The sequence below is a fragment of the Cydia splendana genome, chromosome 22, assembly GCF_910591565.1.
Source record: "Cydia splendana chromosome 22, ilCydSple1.2, whole genome shotgun sequence".
Lineage (NCBI taxonomy): Eukaryota > Metazoa > Arthropoda > Insecta > Lepidoptera > Tortricidae > Cydia > Cydia splendana.
This window is the reverse complement of record NC_085981.1, coordinates 4,029,538-4,045,411: the sequence shown is the minus strand read 5'-3', so window position 1 is coordinate 4,045,411 and position 15,874 is coordinate 4,029,538. Positions and strand designations below refer to the sequence as shown.

At 38.6% G+C, this 15,874-nt stretch overlaps 1 protein-coding gene and 1 long non-coding RNA gene across 2 annotated transcripts; one reads left to right on the top strand and one right to left on the bottom strand.

Annotated features, from left to right (window-relative positions):
* Nucleotides 1–596: 596 nt before the first annotated feature.
* On the bottom strand, nucleotides 597–3,356 carry LOC134801531 (uncharacterized). The gene is made up of 4 exons (XR_010145677.1): nucleotides 3,108–3,356; nucleotides 2,614–2,962; nucleotides 891–2,125; nucleotides 597–758 (listed from the first exon to the last, which is right to left on the bottom strand). It is a non-coding gene; the product is annotated as an uncharacterized LOC134801531 (long non-coding RNA).
* A 3,245-nt stretch (nucleotides 3,357–6,601) lies between these two features.
* Nucleotides 6,602–7,673, top strand: LOC134801498 (uncharacterized). Its single transcript, XM_063774109.1, has 2 exons — nucleotides 6,602–6,784; nucleotides 7,070–7,673. The coding sequence occupies exons 1-2, from the start codon at nucleotides 6,689–6,691 to the stop codon at nucleotides 7,664–7,666; spliced, it is 693 nt and encodes a 230-aa protein (XP_063630179.1). The 5' UTR covers nucleotides 6,602–6,688; the 3' UTR covers nucleotides 7,667–7,673.
* Nucleotides 7,674–15,874: the final 8,201 nt, after the last annotated feature.

Genomic DNA, 15,874 nt, shown 5'->3' with positions numbered 1-15,874 from the left:
GTGTGCATAAAGAAAACTTATTTTTCATCACACTCGCTCAGTAAATGTGGAATTGCACGCAGGCTTAGCGGGAGTAAAAGAAAAAGCGTTTTCCCTAGGGAGTAATGAAGTTTCTAGTACCATAATTAACAGTTTTTTGTCTTTATACTTCATTTTTGTATCGCAGGTCAAGTTCAAGTGTGATGAAAAACATTGTGTGTAACTCGGGGCGTAATAATATTGCAAACTCGAGTCTATAAATCGCTCCGGCAAGCCGTCGCGATTTAACTTACTCTCGTTTGCAATATTTAACTTACGCCCATGTTGCACAATGTACTATTAACCGAACTTGAGACATGAATAAAAAGTTAGTGTTATCAAGGGCGTATTTACCCTAGGGCCATCCGGGCCATGGCCCGGGGCGCCAACCTCCAGGGGCGGCATATGCCAACCCCCAGGGGCGGCATGCCGCCCCTGGCGGAATGCATTTTGGTTTTCTTCCTTGACTTCTGGAGCGGCGAAACGTATTGGCCCGGGGCGCCAAATTTCAAAATACGCCCCTGAGTGTTATGTATAGTCTGTCAAACCATTTCGGTCAGTAAAAAATTGCGGCAAATTAAAAAAATCTTTTTTTCAGGCACCAAGTTGCTTGGATTTCTGAACCCGTTTAAACCGCAAAACCGCGTTCAAACAGAAACATTTTGGGCGTGGGTGATGAGAATTGGCGTACAGCACTATTTGTTTCCACTCACGTTGCTTGACTGAAGGCGTATCCAGGGCTATAACCGCGAAAATCGAGGTTCGCAAATTGCGGGCATTTTTCTCTGTCACTCTAATTACGCCTTCATTGGAGTAAAAGAAAAAGATCCCCGCAATTTGCGAATTTCGGTTTTCGCGGTAGCCCCTCTGACTGGTCAATTTTTCGCCAATCTGATTAAATTGCCCGATCGAATCAGGACGTGCGGACACAACCGCCAATAATGACTGATATTACCGATAAAATGAGGTGCGGATGCAAGAATACCAATTTGTGATTTTATCGTCGTGCCCCAGCAGGGAACGAAGGGAAAGTTCAGATTTTTTATTACAATACATACTAAAATATGTGTTCCGCAATAATTGAATTATTTTATTATATTATAATATATTGATTATCCATTAGCATTTCAATTATGTTTATTTTTAATGAAGATATCGAAGCTTCAATTAATTGCTATTTCGTTCCGCTGTGTAGCATTTATTATCACATCCCTGAAAGACCACTTTTACACAGCTTGAATCCACCAAAAACTGCAACACCTTGATTTGAAGTTCATCCTGTCAACAGTATGGTTGTCCTTTTTTGACAAATGGTATTTCCAAAAGAGCGAGGAGAGAGAAGTGATACTATAGTTTCTTTTTTTTTAGCATTAGAAAGAACTTGAAAGAAGGTAAGCGATCTTGACATGTCTTTTAATTGAAAAACGCATTTCAAAAATCATTAACTATTACTTATGAAAGCAGAAGAATATAAATGATCGTATTAGATTCAGAATTGTTACATATTTGCCGTAACTTATTTTTAAAATGTGTTTTTCAATTAAAAGACACATCAAGATTGTATACCTTATTTCTAATGCTAAAAAAAACGAACTATAGCTGCTGCGCCGTCGAAGAGAACAGAACGTTGGGGCCTTGGATCAGTCCCGTCTGGATACCGCTTCAATTTTGACGCTTGACGTGTGTCCTAGGCTGTGTTCCGAATCACGCTCACAGATCTTACATGAGATATCGTGACGTCAATGGACGGCGCTCACGGTGCTCTCACTCTTGGGAGTCCGCCTGGGCGCATGGTGTAATAATATACTCCGCATCTGGCTTAATGTCAAATTTTGAAGCCCAATTGTACAAAGTTGACAAAGCCGGTAAAGGAATCCCTTTTTCAGACCTCAAATGTTGATATCCCTTTGGGCTGACACATCTTAGAGATATAGCAGCAGCAATATCTTCAGCTGACCATCTGACACGTTGTCTATCAGGTTTTGTGAGACATCGAATTTGTCCTGAGGTAAAAATTTGCTTGAGATTATTTTTGAGAATCTCATATTCATCGACTTTCCTTTTAAGTAGCTTATATTCAGCCTTTGACACTGTAATCTTCTTATCCCTGGAACAGAATCAATAAATTAATAAAAAATAATGGGTTGCACTCCGGGAGTGCTGGCAGAAGTGGAAACTCAATGAGATTGCACAGCACTGCTTAAGAAGTTTTCACTATGTATAATTGAGGTTAACGCCATCTAGCGTTATTCCGTCGCATTACTTGAAAGCCCTAAGCACATCACTGTTAGTACTCGAGTTATATTATACCAGTTAGAGGGAAACTGGCATTTAAATCAATAAAGAAAAACATAATCACACGTGACGTCACGTCTTACGCTCTCGCAAGTTTAAATTTTTTTCCCAATCACAAGAGTTTTTTTCCCCAGCACAGCGCAGAAGTTTTCACTTCAATAATTATGATTTATGAATAATTAAACTGGCAACAGGCTATATTCAAACTCACAAAACACGCATTGGAGACAAAGGTCAATAATACATAAGTAGTTAAATCTCCATTAATTAAATTTTAATTGAATATAAGTTCAATAATACCTTTTCTCAACAACGTTTGAAGAGCCCTCAACATTGTTGGCTGGTGTTGTGTCGCTTTCAGATTTTAAATTAATATTGCATGAAGGAGCTGAAATATCATAATTTTCTTCTTTTGTTTCACAGTTGTCTGTCTGTCCCCCCGTACATACGATAGACTTTGCTGTCAAGTCAGTTGAGTTTGATTCTTCTACACTCTCTCTCTCTATCTTTATAGAGACACTATCAATCTGTAATGTAGGTATCGCGTCTGGTTTTAATGTCCTTACTGTCCTTGGCGATTCTTTCATTAGAATGTGCCGCAATGGCTTGATATAATCAGAACTCGTGAAATGTTTTGAACAAACTCTGCCTGTAAAACAAATGAATACATAAAATAAGCATCAAAAGAATAACGGTTTGGTACACTTAGGGAGGCTGCTTGCGTCAGCAAGCAAACATAGAACATAGAATTTTATTATTAATAGTAATTATTGTCGATAAGTACGTATACATACCATTTTTACATGTTGTTTTCAGTCCACAATAGCGAAGCCATTCATTGGCTACGGATTCTTTTTTCGGAAACGAATGAAATACGATTATACTGCCCTTTTTACTCCTACTCTTACAGTTCCGAATAGAACAGCCAACCATTTTCGTAACAAAACATTAATTACCAAGCTTACGACGTGGAAAGCTTGGAAAAGAACAGACTGCGACTGCTGACAGTGACACTGAGCGAGAAGGAAATAACAATTAACACCCGTTCGACAAGGATGACGGTTAGGGACAAAATGGCGGATTGTCAAACGTGTTTTTTTTTTTGGTTTTTATGACCTGGCTACGAGATCTTTAAGCCAAGTCTTTTTTTTATTTATTACACTGCACTTTAATTAAAGTTTTCTCACTGTGTTTTTAATGTATTTGTAAATTGGTTGATATGTTTGGCTGTCTTTTAGTAGATTATTAAGCGGCGGCGGGCGGGAGGAAAATCACTATTACTTTTTTACCAAGGGCCCAACGTTTTCTGTTCTCTTTCACGGCGCAGCAACTAGTATAATTTCTCACTCCTCGCTCTTTTAAAAATGCCGTTTGTCAAAAAAGGACAACCATACTGTTGACAAGATGGACTTCAAATCAAGTGTTGCCTTTTTTGATGCGCCCAGGCTGTGTATGTGTGCGTAAAAGCGTATATGTGTGCTCTTTTAGGGATGTGAAAAGTCGATTTTAACCATGTTATATATCGATAAACGCTACACAGCGGAACGAAATAGCGATTAATTGAAGCTTCAATATCTTCGTTAAACATGAACATAGTTGAAATGCTAATGGATAATGAATATATTATAATGTAATAAAATAATTCAATTATTGCGGAACACATATTTTAGTAGGTATTTATATATTTTAATTAAATATCAGAACTTTCCCTTGGTTCCCTGCTGGGGCGTGACGATAAAATTGTGATCTGATAACCACAATAAAGAATAAAAGCGTTTTTGTTCATTTTAGGTATCGTTAAACCTCTGAAGTAAAATTAAAATTCCAAGAAATGTCGATAGTTTATCGATATGACTTTATCGACATGGCTACAGCAAGGTGGGCCTCATTGTTAATCGTACACTAAACAAAAGTGGCAACAGTGACAGCTCGCTGAGACGGGATCTCTATATACTAAATCTATGTTTTTTACACACTTCACTTAATTCACTGGCAAGCACTAATCTGTCAATAAGGAACTTCTGAAGCCCCCTCCAGACTATGCGCGTGAATCGCGGGCGAAGCCGTGACCGCAAGTGTGGAGTCGATTTCGCTGTCCGGGAAAATCGACTCTACACTCGCGTTCGCGGCTTTGCGCCGCGATTCGCGCACGAGTGTGGAGGAGGCTTGACATTTAAATAAGAGGTGGTTAACCGCATAGTCTAATAAAACATGGTCTTCCATTCCCAGAGTGACACGGGGCTACGTCACAACACAACAACATGGCCGCTATATATAGCGCTATCGCATATTATCATATAGCGCTGTCGCATGATGACGTAAGCCCGTGTCAGTTAGGTGACCTAGAAAAGACGGGAATGGAGTACCAGGCGGAGTATATTATTATACCATGGTTAACCGTTCCTTCTTCAGCTTCACAGAAAGTACAGATATTGTTTTGTATTAATCACGGACTAGCCTACTTGGTTATGGTCCTTGGTATTAATCCTAGTCTGGCAAGGTGTGAGGGTGCAGTATTGTGTCCGTAGCGCAACCGGTTTATAGTAGTGATAAAATCTCGACTGGCTTTTTGCAGGTTAATTATACCATGGTCTTGTAGACAGACTTTCCTGAATGCTTCCGTACCATCTTCCTTTTCCTTGGTCTTGCTCTTTCCGATAAAATGAGGTGCGGACGCAAGAATACCAATTTATGAGGCCAGTATTTTCGTTCTGGGGCATTTTTTCAATTAAGAGGGCTCTAATATCACCATAAATCTAAAATAGGGGATATTACTGCAATGTTCTGCCGCCAGAGTGCAGCACTACCGACTCAGTAAATTCATAGACTAACTTACACATACTGTGCCTTAAACTGTTTTTTGACAAGTTTTCACAGACAATAAAATATGACATTGATGCGTCAAGGCGGTTTGTTAACAAGGGCCTACCGGTAACGGGTAAACGCGAAAATCAAAATTTAGTTATCTGCCTCTTTATCGCTCGAATACGCAAGAGTGATAGAGAGATTAGATAACGAAATTTCGATTTTCTTGTTTCGCGGTAGGCGTGACGTGTGATGTGTCAATGTGGTTTGTTTACTGTATGTGCCACCTACGCAGAGCTTTGACTAATATTCCCTATTGGAGATTGACGCCTATTTCATTTCTGATCAAATCGACCGACCGACCGATTTGATCAGTCTCGTCTGGATACCACTTAAGCGTTGTGAGCGTGATTCGGAACCATAGAAGGTAGGATCGCATAGAAGTGGTATACGCGTGCCTCCGTGAGGGACAAAACATACGCAAATGCGACACTGTGATTGGTCGAATTCATTTGTTGCCCACCATTCTCCATACTAATAAAAAGGTGGGAAACAAACAAAAAGTGAGACTGTGACAAGGACAAGCAATAATACCGCTTTCTCTGCTACTCCTACTGAAAGATACATAAGACTATCCCGTTCTGTCAGTTACCCCCACCACTCATGCCAGATCCAGGTATATCCTAGATTCATGTTCGGAACATAGCCCTATTGTGCGTGTGTATGGCGTGTGTACCTTCTATGGCGTGTGTCAAATGTCTACTGTCACCACTGACGTAGAACGTATTGATTATATAATATAATAAATAATAATAATAATAAATAACATAGCGAAGAGTCTTGACCAACACCTAGAGAGACTCTCGCTGGGTGGTTGGATCAAGGGTCAGATGCAGAAGGCGGTAATTTTGGACACGGCGCGTATAGTACGTCGATTCCTCACTCTGCGGCCCTGACCACCGGCAGCTTGGACCCTGCCCCGCTGCCGGCGGCACCCTAGGTTAGGTTTTTTATAATGTGTTTATATATTTTTGTTATGTTTTGTAAGTGTTTTTATATTTTACTTTTATACTCACATTGTAAAACCCTAACCTAAGACCCTAATTGAATAAAGAAAATAATAAATAAATATTATAGGGACATTCTTACACAAATTGACTAAGCTCCACGGTAAGCTCAAGAAGGCTTGTGTTGTGGGTATACTCAGACAACGATATATATAAATACTTAAATACATAGAAAACAACCATGACTCAGGAACAAATATCTGTATCATCATACAAATAAATGCCCTTACCAGGATTCGAACCCGGGACCATCGGCTTCATAGGCAGGGTCACTACCCACTAGGCCAGACCGGTCGTAAATATGCTCTTTGGCTAGACGTAAAGGAGAGCTATCTTTTATGGTAAATAATTTGATGGTGAAATAATAGTTGGAAATCTCTCCGGTGGCGCTAGGGTAGCACCCCGACCTAACCCTGTTCCCCTGTTATCTAGCCACCTCGGGCCTGGGCTTACCAGGCCTTAGGGCAAATCCACCGATATAGGATATATTTTCTATAGTAAAAATGGGAAAAGTTTGCATCGTAAACAGTTGCCAAAGTGGGCGTAAGGGGAAAAAACAGAAAAATGTTACGAAGCCCGTAACATTTTTCCAACCAACGGTCAGTATGTAATTTTCAGTACACCTTATATACACGCCGCGTCTGTCTATGGGTTTGTTTGTATGTTTGCAATAAACCAACTACTGGACGGTTTCGGTTCGATTTTCATGCGGTTTTCACCTATCAATAGAGTGATTCTTGAGGAAGGTTTAGGTGTATAATTTGTTAATCAGTCCGAAACCGGGGCGGGTCGCTAGTTATTTAATAACGTATTATATTGTATGATTTTTCTTAATAAATTCACAATTTCACTTCAACAATTCTTCATATTCTATTAATTCTCAGACACCGGCACGGTTAGAAAGTTGGAAGAAGTCGTTAGGAATTGCATTAAAAGCAAATGATTATATTTGCTATCTTCATTTTAAAGAAGAAACTATAAATATGTACGAAAAGTTAATTATTAAAGGAGAGCTCAAATATATTCCTACACAAAGAAAGACGCTTAAGGAAGAAGCTGTGCCCACGATTGAGCATCAGTTTATTCCCATTCCCGAACATGAACTCCAAGCCAATACTATTCATGTAGAGGAATCTTTCGAACCATACCCCAATCAACCTAAGGACGAGCAGCAACAACAAATCAATGCCGAGCAACAGGAATTATCAGTAGATCAAAATGATTCTAATAATTTAATGGATTGTGAAATGATACAACAGGTCTTTGCGGAACCATTGTTGAGTCAATATCAAGATGTAACAATAAATCCAATAGACAATTTTAAAAGTAAGTTTCGGGCCTTTTCGTTTTTGCCGCCTTTTTGGCTACATGCAGAAAATTCAAGTGGGCTGGAATTTATGCGAATGGATCCAACAACTCAGCAGATTAGACATCATATACGTTTAAACGATGATCTAACTATCACTGTAAGTGTTTATTGATGTAACAATAAATATGTAACGGACTAACGGTACATTAAATAGGTCGTAATTCTTGAACCTATCCTATTAAAACGGCTACAAATATAATGACCACCAAAAAATACTTTGGTACCCTAAATAAAAAAATCATGCTTACCAAAATAAATTACTGAACACCAAAAAAATAAGGCCTAAAAATACAAAAACACCACCGTTTTAATTACGACTGCACTTCAAATTGTATTTAAATACCAAATATATTGAATGATCACCAAAAATCATTAATGATCACCAAATCTTGAAGACCAAATTAATGCGATATTTTCACCTAAATAAACCACTATGATTACCAAAAAATTTATACATATTACCAAATAAAGTAAACTGATGCCAAAATTACTAGCCCCTCCCGCTCAACCCCCCGTACCCCGCACCGCATACCTACCTAACCTAACCTACTTTTCTAGTAGCATTTCGTTATGCTACTAGAAAAGTAAGTTAAACTGCTATCAGTTAAGTGGGTTTGGTTAGGTTTGAATTGCGACCCTTACAGAAACGAAATGGTACTAGAAAAGTGGGTTAGGTTAGGTTTGAACTGCGACCCATACGGAAACGAAATTCTACTACAAAAGTGGGTTAGGTTAGGTTTGAACTGCGACCCTTGCAGAAAAGAAATGCTACTAGAAAAGTGGGTTAGGTTAGGTTTGAACTGCAACCCTTACAGAAACGAAATGCTACTAGAAAAGTGGGTTAGGTTAGGTTTGAACTGCGAGCCTTACAGAAACGAAATGCTACTAGAAAAGTGGGTTAGGTTAGGTTAGAACTGAGACTGTTACAGAAATAAAATGCTACTAGAAAAAGGTGACGAGGTGGATTAATTAATATAATAGGATAACTTTGTATTAAATATTTGCACATTTTTTTATTAAAATGTGGTTACAATTTTGGTGGTCATTTACTATTTTTGGGTTTACAATGATTATTTTGGAGTCATTTGCTTTAATAGGATAGCAAGATTTAAAAATTTGATTATAATTTTACATTAAATGGAGTTCTAATTTTGATGGTCATTTACTATTTTTGGGTTTACAATGATTATTTTGGTGTCATTTTCTTTAATAGGATAGCAAGATGTAAAAATTTGGTTATCATTTCACATTTAAATGGGGTTTGAAATTTGGTAATCATTTACTATTTTTGGGTTAATAATGATTAGTTTGGTGTCATTTCCTTTAAAAGGATAGTAAAATGTAATAAAATTGGTAATCATTTCACATTAAAATGGTGTTATAATTTTGGTGATCATTTATTATTTTAGGGTGGTAAAATATATTTTTTTGGTATTAAATTTTATTAAATCTGGTGATCAGTTAAATAGCAGCCTATTAAAACTCGACTGTGTATTTTAAGAACCCTTATTATGTACCTGTTGATCAAAGCACTATTTATACATAAACAATGGTAGAGGAGAATAATAAAAGATAAAAACTAATTTATCTAATAATTACATCCATTTTCAGATTTTGTAAAGGTGTGATTGTTGGTGATGATATACTTACGAAAGAAATCAACAGTACCCAAGATGTAAATCTTGTCGAATTTTACGAAATCGTTTGCAGAACCGTAATTCCACTTCCACCCTTTTACAAAAAATGGCAGAAGCGAAGAAGATGGATGGTAAGTCTTATAGTGGTAAGTAGTGGTAACACACTATCGCCACAGAATAATGAATAGTACTGCCGTACAGAAAGGAAACTTCCTACAAAAACGAAGTTTGACAGCGGTTCAGGGTCGAATCATGCTGTCTCTTTCTAATATATGGCACTATCCCTTTCGGCTATTTAGGGTTGTCAAAAATCAAGCGATTATCTTATCTGTGGTCGTGCACGCAAAAGGAAGTCAAGTGGTGCCAACCCCACGGACGTAGAGAGTAAACTGGATGGAGGACATTGGCCAAAAAGTGTGTCCACATGAGAAGTCAAGGTGGGCCGTTGCATCTCTTTCTAATTAGGGTGACCATACGTCATACGTATGTGGGATATTAGGATAACATTGAATATATAGTTTGGCCAGGATCTCTTCTTATTCGTGCATAGGGGCTGTCCATAAATTACGTCATCGATTTTTGGCGATTTTGGACCCCCCCCCCCTATAATCATCCAAAACTCATGCATCAAATGACCCCATTTCCTCCTACTTCATGCTACCGTCATCCGATGTCCAGACCCCCCCCCCCTAATTTGAAATGACGTAATTTATGAATAGCCCCATAGTTAAAATTTTAGTAATAGAAATCATACTGTCTTTTCGCTGTACTAGTATTATGGCCTAAAAAGGGATGGATATAGTTTTTTTTCTCTTCTGTAAAACGCTTCACACAACCTTAAGTACTTAATTTAGTTGTTCTAAATGGTGTGCTCAAATTACGGCACCTATGCAATTAAAACTGCACGAGGCCATGCGCTTGGCGGGGAACAGAACCATATGGAGGAACCTGGTCTTCAACAGAAGGATATGATGTCACGATCCTCAGTATTGAGGGACCGACTGAAGAAGAAGAAAAGCTGTTACTAGTAGGTGTAGGTACTGGACCACGAACATGGTCGATCGTCAGGAAGGTGGTCCGCCGTAACGTCTGTCAAGAACACAGGTATGAGTGAGAGAGATAGAGAGACAGATATGCTGACAGAACCAGAGGGTCTACTGCGAACCATGTTCGACTTGTTGCCTCTCTGTCACACTTACGTACGAATTTACAAGTGCGACAAAGAGGCAATATGTCGAAAGCGGTTTGGGGTAGGCTCTCAGGACAGTGGGGGAATCACAGTCTTTGCCGCCTTAGGTCCCAAGGCCTACATAGCAAGCACTAGCCGCCCCTTTCTCAGCACCCATCATATAGTCTGCCGCCCAAAATATCTGGCCGCCCTAGGCCTGGGCCTACTCGGGCTTAGGGCAAATCTGCCACTGCCTCAGGGTCGCGTGGGTCCGCTACGCCCGTTTGCTGTAGTTTTTAACTAGGACGCTTGTCACTGGAGCATAGACACCGAAGTTTGCAAATTGCGAGCATCTTTCTCTGTCAGTTCTGTCACTGTAATTACTCCTTTATAGGAGTAAAAGAGAAAGATGCCCGTAATTTGCGAACTTCGGTGTTCACGGTGCTAGGCCATCTGTGATTCTGTGCGAAAAGAGAAGAGTCGTGAAATGTAAGAAACTAGTGATGTGCCGTTCCTAGTAAATTTTCCAAAGAGGGTAAATTCCCAGTAACGTTTCTGGTATCGTCCCAAAATTCAGTAAATTACGATAAAGTTCTATTTTTCTTTTATTATCAATGTGTTTTTTTATTATTATAACAATGCATAAATGTGTCTGTAATGTTTAAGGACTTTGGATTTAAATTTTGTCAATTATTTATTCTGTATTGGCTCTCATTTTACCAATTTAAACATGCCGAAATAAATACATACCTATTTATATAAATTACTTAAGTACGTAATAATAATTGTGTAACACTGACTCTCATCGTGCCGACATCATAGTCACCCTAATGAGTTTGACAATGTTGTCTTGTATTTTTATCGCAAAATGTAATAATTGTGGCTTCCTTGTGAAACAATATTCCACATTAGAAATTCTTTCACTCCCACAACCTTTAACGCAACATTTATTCACCATTTTTAAGAAATTTTGCATTCACGTGTTTTGATAACATGTCATCAGGTCATCACGTTAGGGATACCAATTAACATTCAAAGTTTCTACAATGTCTATCATACCAAAATTAATGTTTTTTTTGTTGTGCACATGCTTGGTTAAATGAGTTAATAATATTGACATAATTATTTACAAATTTCTTAAAAGATATCAGAACCTTACTCTGAATAAAGCACTTAAATAATATAAGAAGGTATTTAATTTCAGTAGTATCAGGGGTGCGAAACTCCTGACTTCGGTCAAACGGCTCCGCTCGGCTCAGCATTGCTCCGAGCAATTATTAGGGTTGGCACATAGACCTATATAATAGGGACAAGACATATTGTTCTATACGTACAATTGCTTATAGAAATAGCACCCATTTTGACGGCACACACATAAATATATATCTATCTCGTTTTTACTCAGCACTGTAACCCTTAGCAAAAAAAGGTGACAGTATTTCAGTACGGACATAAAGTGTTCCATGAAAATACGTAAATACCTAATGCGGCCGAAAATCCGCCATGTTTAGTCACGCAAATGTCATTGTCTGTCAGTTCAGCAGGTACTTGTCCTGTCAAAAAGTCGTGGTGAAAATTAAAATTATTAATTATCTTTCAATATTTTGCTTGTGATTGAAAATAATTGAAGCCAAATGTGAATAATTACGTCGCGAATATGCCAGTGTGTAGTGTATTAGGGTGCGGCATAAGAAAACCACCAAATCAGCCATCTTTAACCATACACAGGTACGCTATAATTTACATGAAAAATATTGGTTATTGTTAATGTTCCTGGGAAATTAAAGGATGTTTCACATTATAAATAGCAAGGTTCTTCTGTGCAGTTATAGATCATGAAGTGATTGGATTTATTTAACTATATTTTTACGCTTAAATAATGTAAACATTTCAGCTAGGGTTGTACTTTATTTATCGACTTTGATATCGATATATTATGATTGCCTATTTATATTTTCTTATTTTATCATGCTACCCCGCTTCAAACCAACTAAATTATCTTAATTTAATAATTAAATCATTTTTATAGCTTACCAAGAAATGAACATAAAAAGAAAAGAGCTGGAGATGGAGACCCTGACCGACTCTCGGGAGCACTCGGGTCCGTGGGGTCGTTACTCCACAAGCTGCCCTGCGGGCTTTTTTATATCATTATTATAGTTTTTTTATATAATTCGACATTAAGAGACAATATACATATAGTTGTAATTTATAAAATGGTTAATGTATTGTTATTATTATGACGTATAAAAATGCCCTTGTGGCCTATTTGCTGAATAAATGTTGAAGAAGTTGAAGAGCGGAAGTCATTCCTTATTTTTGTAATAAAAAAATGTTCTGAAGGTGTTTTGTTTTTTTTCACCCGTCGCTTAATAAGCTTGAATTTTGTATCGCTCTCACTTATAGATACGGCGCACCAAGGTCGAGGTGCAGTGCGGTAGTGTGTTACAGACTTCAGGGTTAGCAACACAACAAAATTGATTGTAATAGAGAGGTAAAGTCCAAGAAAAACACGTACACTTATTCTGACATCCAAAACAGATGGCGCTGTACTGCGCCATGTGTTTTGCGGTCACTAAGTTGTCAAACGTCAACTTTTGAAAATCAGTGTTACCGCAAAAATCGCAATATGTATTGAGTAGTACAGCGTCATCTCGTTTACCTGTCAAATTTGAAGCACGAAATTGTCCTAGACTCCACACATCTTACTAAATCAAAGTATCTTTTCACATAACAATATACTAATAAAGAATTTTTATTTATTTACTTACTTCCTATTAAAACATAAACTCCACAAATAATACATACTTAGTATTTTAAATAAAATGAGCCGAGAACGTTAAAAAGGTATCGATGTATCGATAAAACCTAGTAACAGTAAAAATCTTCTGGGCAGCACTAAAACCGCCATGTTTAGTTCTAAGATGACGTCACAGTGGCACGCATTATTCGTTGACGTTTCACTTCCATAGGTTTCATATTTCAGTGGGTTGGCACCACTTGACTTCCTTTTGCGTGCACGACCACAGATAAGATAATCACTTGATTTTTGACAACCCTAAATAGCCGAAAGGGATAGTGCCATATATTAGAAAAGGACAGCATGATTCGACCCTGAACCGCTGTCAAACTTCGTTTTTGTAGGAAGTTTCCTTTCTGTACGGTAGTACTAGAGATGTGCGCCGATGGCAAAATCATCGGCGGCGGCGTCCGATGATTTTTTGATCGGCGGCGGCGGCGTGATCGGCGTGAAATCGGCGTGGCATAATTTTTGATATTGCATGAGAATGTGGCTGTAGAAACTCTACATTAAAGCTTTCTGAGTATTTACTAGGCTATCCAAAACATAATATGAGTGTTTTCTAAATTATTGTCGAAAATTATATCCCATCACGTCACTTGGCATTTGGCAACCATTTCTTACTAACCTTAGAATAAAGATGTCGTCGTTTTCGAAAGTAAACGCCAGGTTGATTCGCTCAACAGAATGTCTTTGAAGTGTCCTGTGTCGCATGGCACTTGCAGGTGAAAACCCGCGTGTCTTCAGACCTACATACTGCGAGCGACTACCCAAAGATTTGATAGACGAGCCACCTAACTTAAAATCGCTTGAAAAACTTTTTATGAGATAATACATTGTATTTCATAAAAGAGTTTTATGGAATATTAAGGTCTACTTTGTTTTCTTTACTGGTAGCTTAGTGATGACCCTTGGTGATTTAAGTTCCTATAAGTGTAATTGCTTAACCTGACTTTTATAATTTTGATTGAAATATATATTGTTAAGTAAAGAAGCCGATAATCACGATAAAATGACTAAGAATTGATTGCGTGTTGATTGTTTTAAAATTAAATGAAATTGTATATTATATGATAAATAAATCAAACCATATCTATCATATGATGACCCTTATGCGTGTCACCAGCATCACACGAGATATCATAAAATACGCAATTATAATCGTAGTGAATGCTGGCTGGAGATTCTAAGAAGAAAATAGCATTTTTATGTCCTAGGATATGCATACCTGCAATTTTCTTGACTTTAGTTCACTGATTAAATTGACAATCAAGAGACTAAAACAAAATGCGTTCTACAAAAAAAGCTGTGCGATAAAATATCAAATAATAACCTGTGATCCAGAAACTAGATCTTGTTTAAATTAACGCTAAATCGTTATCACAGCTAACACCGCAACGACAAAAATCATGCTAATTTGGTTCACTGGCAAATAATAAGCGAAAAAGCATAAGGATCTTCAAATTATATGTCTGATACTATCTACTCACTACGCAAAAGGCAATAAGATATGTTAGGTATCAAAATTTCCCACGCCGATTATACGCCGGTCAAATTTATCGGCGGCGGCGGCGGCGTGGAAAAATCGTCGGCGGCGGCGGCGCGGCGGCGCGGCGGCGCGGCGCACATGTCTAGGTAGTACTATTAATTATTCTGTGGTAGTATATTGATATAAATACTGCCACAATGGTATATTTTTAACATTGGCAACATGTGCGAGTGAGACACCGCGACCCACCTTTGCTATCTCAAGTGGACCGTTTTCTCTAGTCTGGTACGAAAGTCCTAACTACCTGAAAAACCTAATCTCGCATCTACCTCGTATGGGCTCCCTGGCTATATACTGTTACGAAATGACCGCACAGGCAAAGGCGGCGGCGGTGTCGCCATCTACCTTCGTAGCGATATCCCTTTTAGTATTTTAGACCCCTCTCCGTCTCAATTTTCTAACGACATGGAGTATTTGGTGATAGAAGCTAATGTCAACTTGTCAATGGCACAAAAGTCGTACTTGGGGTCGTCTATTGCCCACCTACGGTCGATTATTTCACAACCTTGGAGTCGTTGCTCGTCTCTTTTGCATCGGAAGGTACACATCACATAATCATGGGTGATTTTAACACAGATCTTTTAAAAAATAGTCTCAGATCACGGAATTTGCTGTCCATAATCGAGTCTGCGGCACTCTCTGTTCTTCCGTTAAAACCAACACACCGTAACCTCGACACGTCGGACTCCTGGTTGGACCTTATTCTTACGTCATCCGTTGACCATGTGAATAAAGTGGGACAGTTATTAGTCCCAGGTTTTTCTCGGCATGACCTTGTTTATGTTTGCTATAGAGTACGACCTCCTAGACCACAAGCAATCAGTGTTAAATTTCGCAGCTTTGCACGGTTGGACACTGACGCGCTTATGAGAGACGCGCGCGCGATTGACTAGGTACCCACACTTACGGCGTCAACTGTTGACGAGGCGGTAGTTGCACTTAACACAGCGGTCTTAAAACTGTTTGACACTCACGCGCCCGTTCGTGATGTGAAACTAAAGCGTCCGCCTGCGCCCAGGATTACCCACGCGGTGCGTATTGCGTTGACGAAGCGAGATCGTGCGTTTCGTAAATATAAACGCCACCGCTGTGATGATAACTGGGATGCTTTTAAAATTGCCAGAAATCGATGCAACAAGATTATTAGGGACGCTAAGCGTAGTCAT

Excerpts from the sequence above, each read along its gene's own strand:
- LOC134801498 (XM_063774109.1), top strand. The coding sequence starts at position 6,689 with ATGGGAAAAGTTTGCATCGTAAACAGTTGCCAAAGTGGGCGTAAGGGG. Across the intron at positions 6,785-7,069 it reads TAACATTTTTCCAACCAACG|ACACCGGCACGGTTAGAAAG; the intron begins GTCAGTATGTAA and ends ATTAATTCTCAG.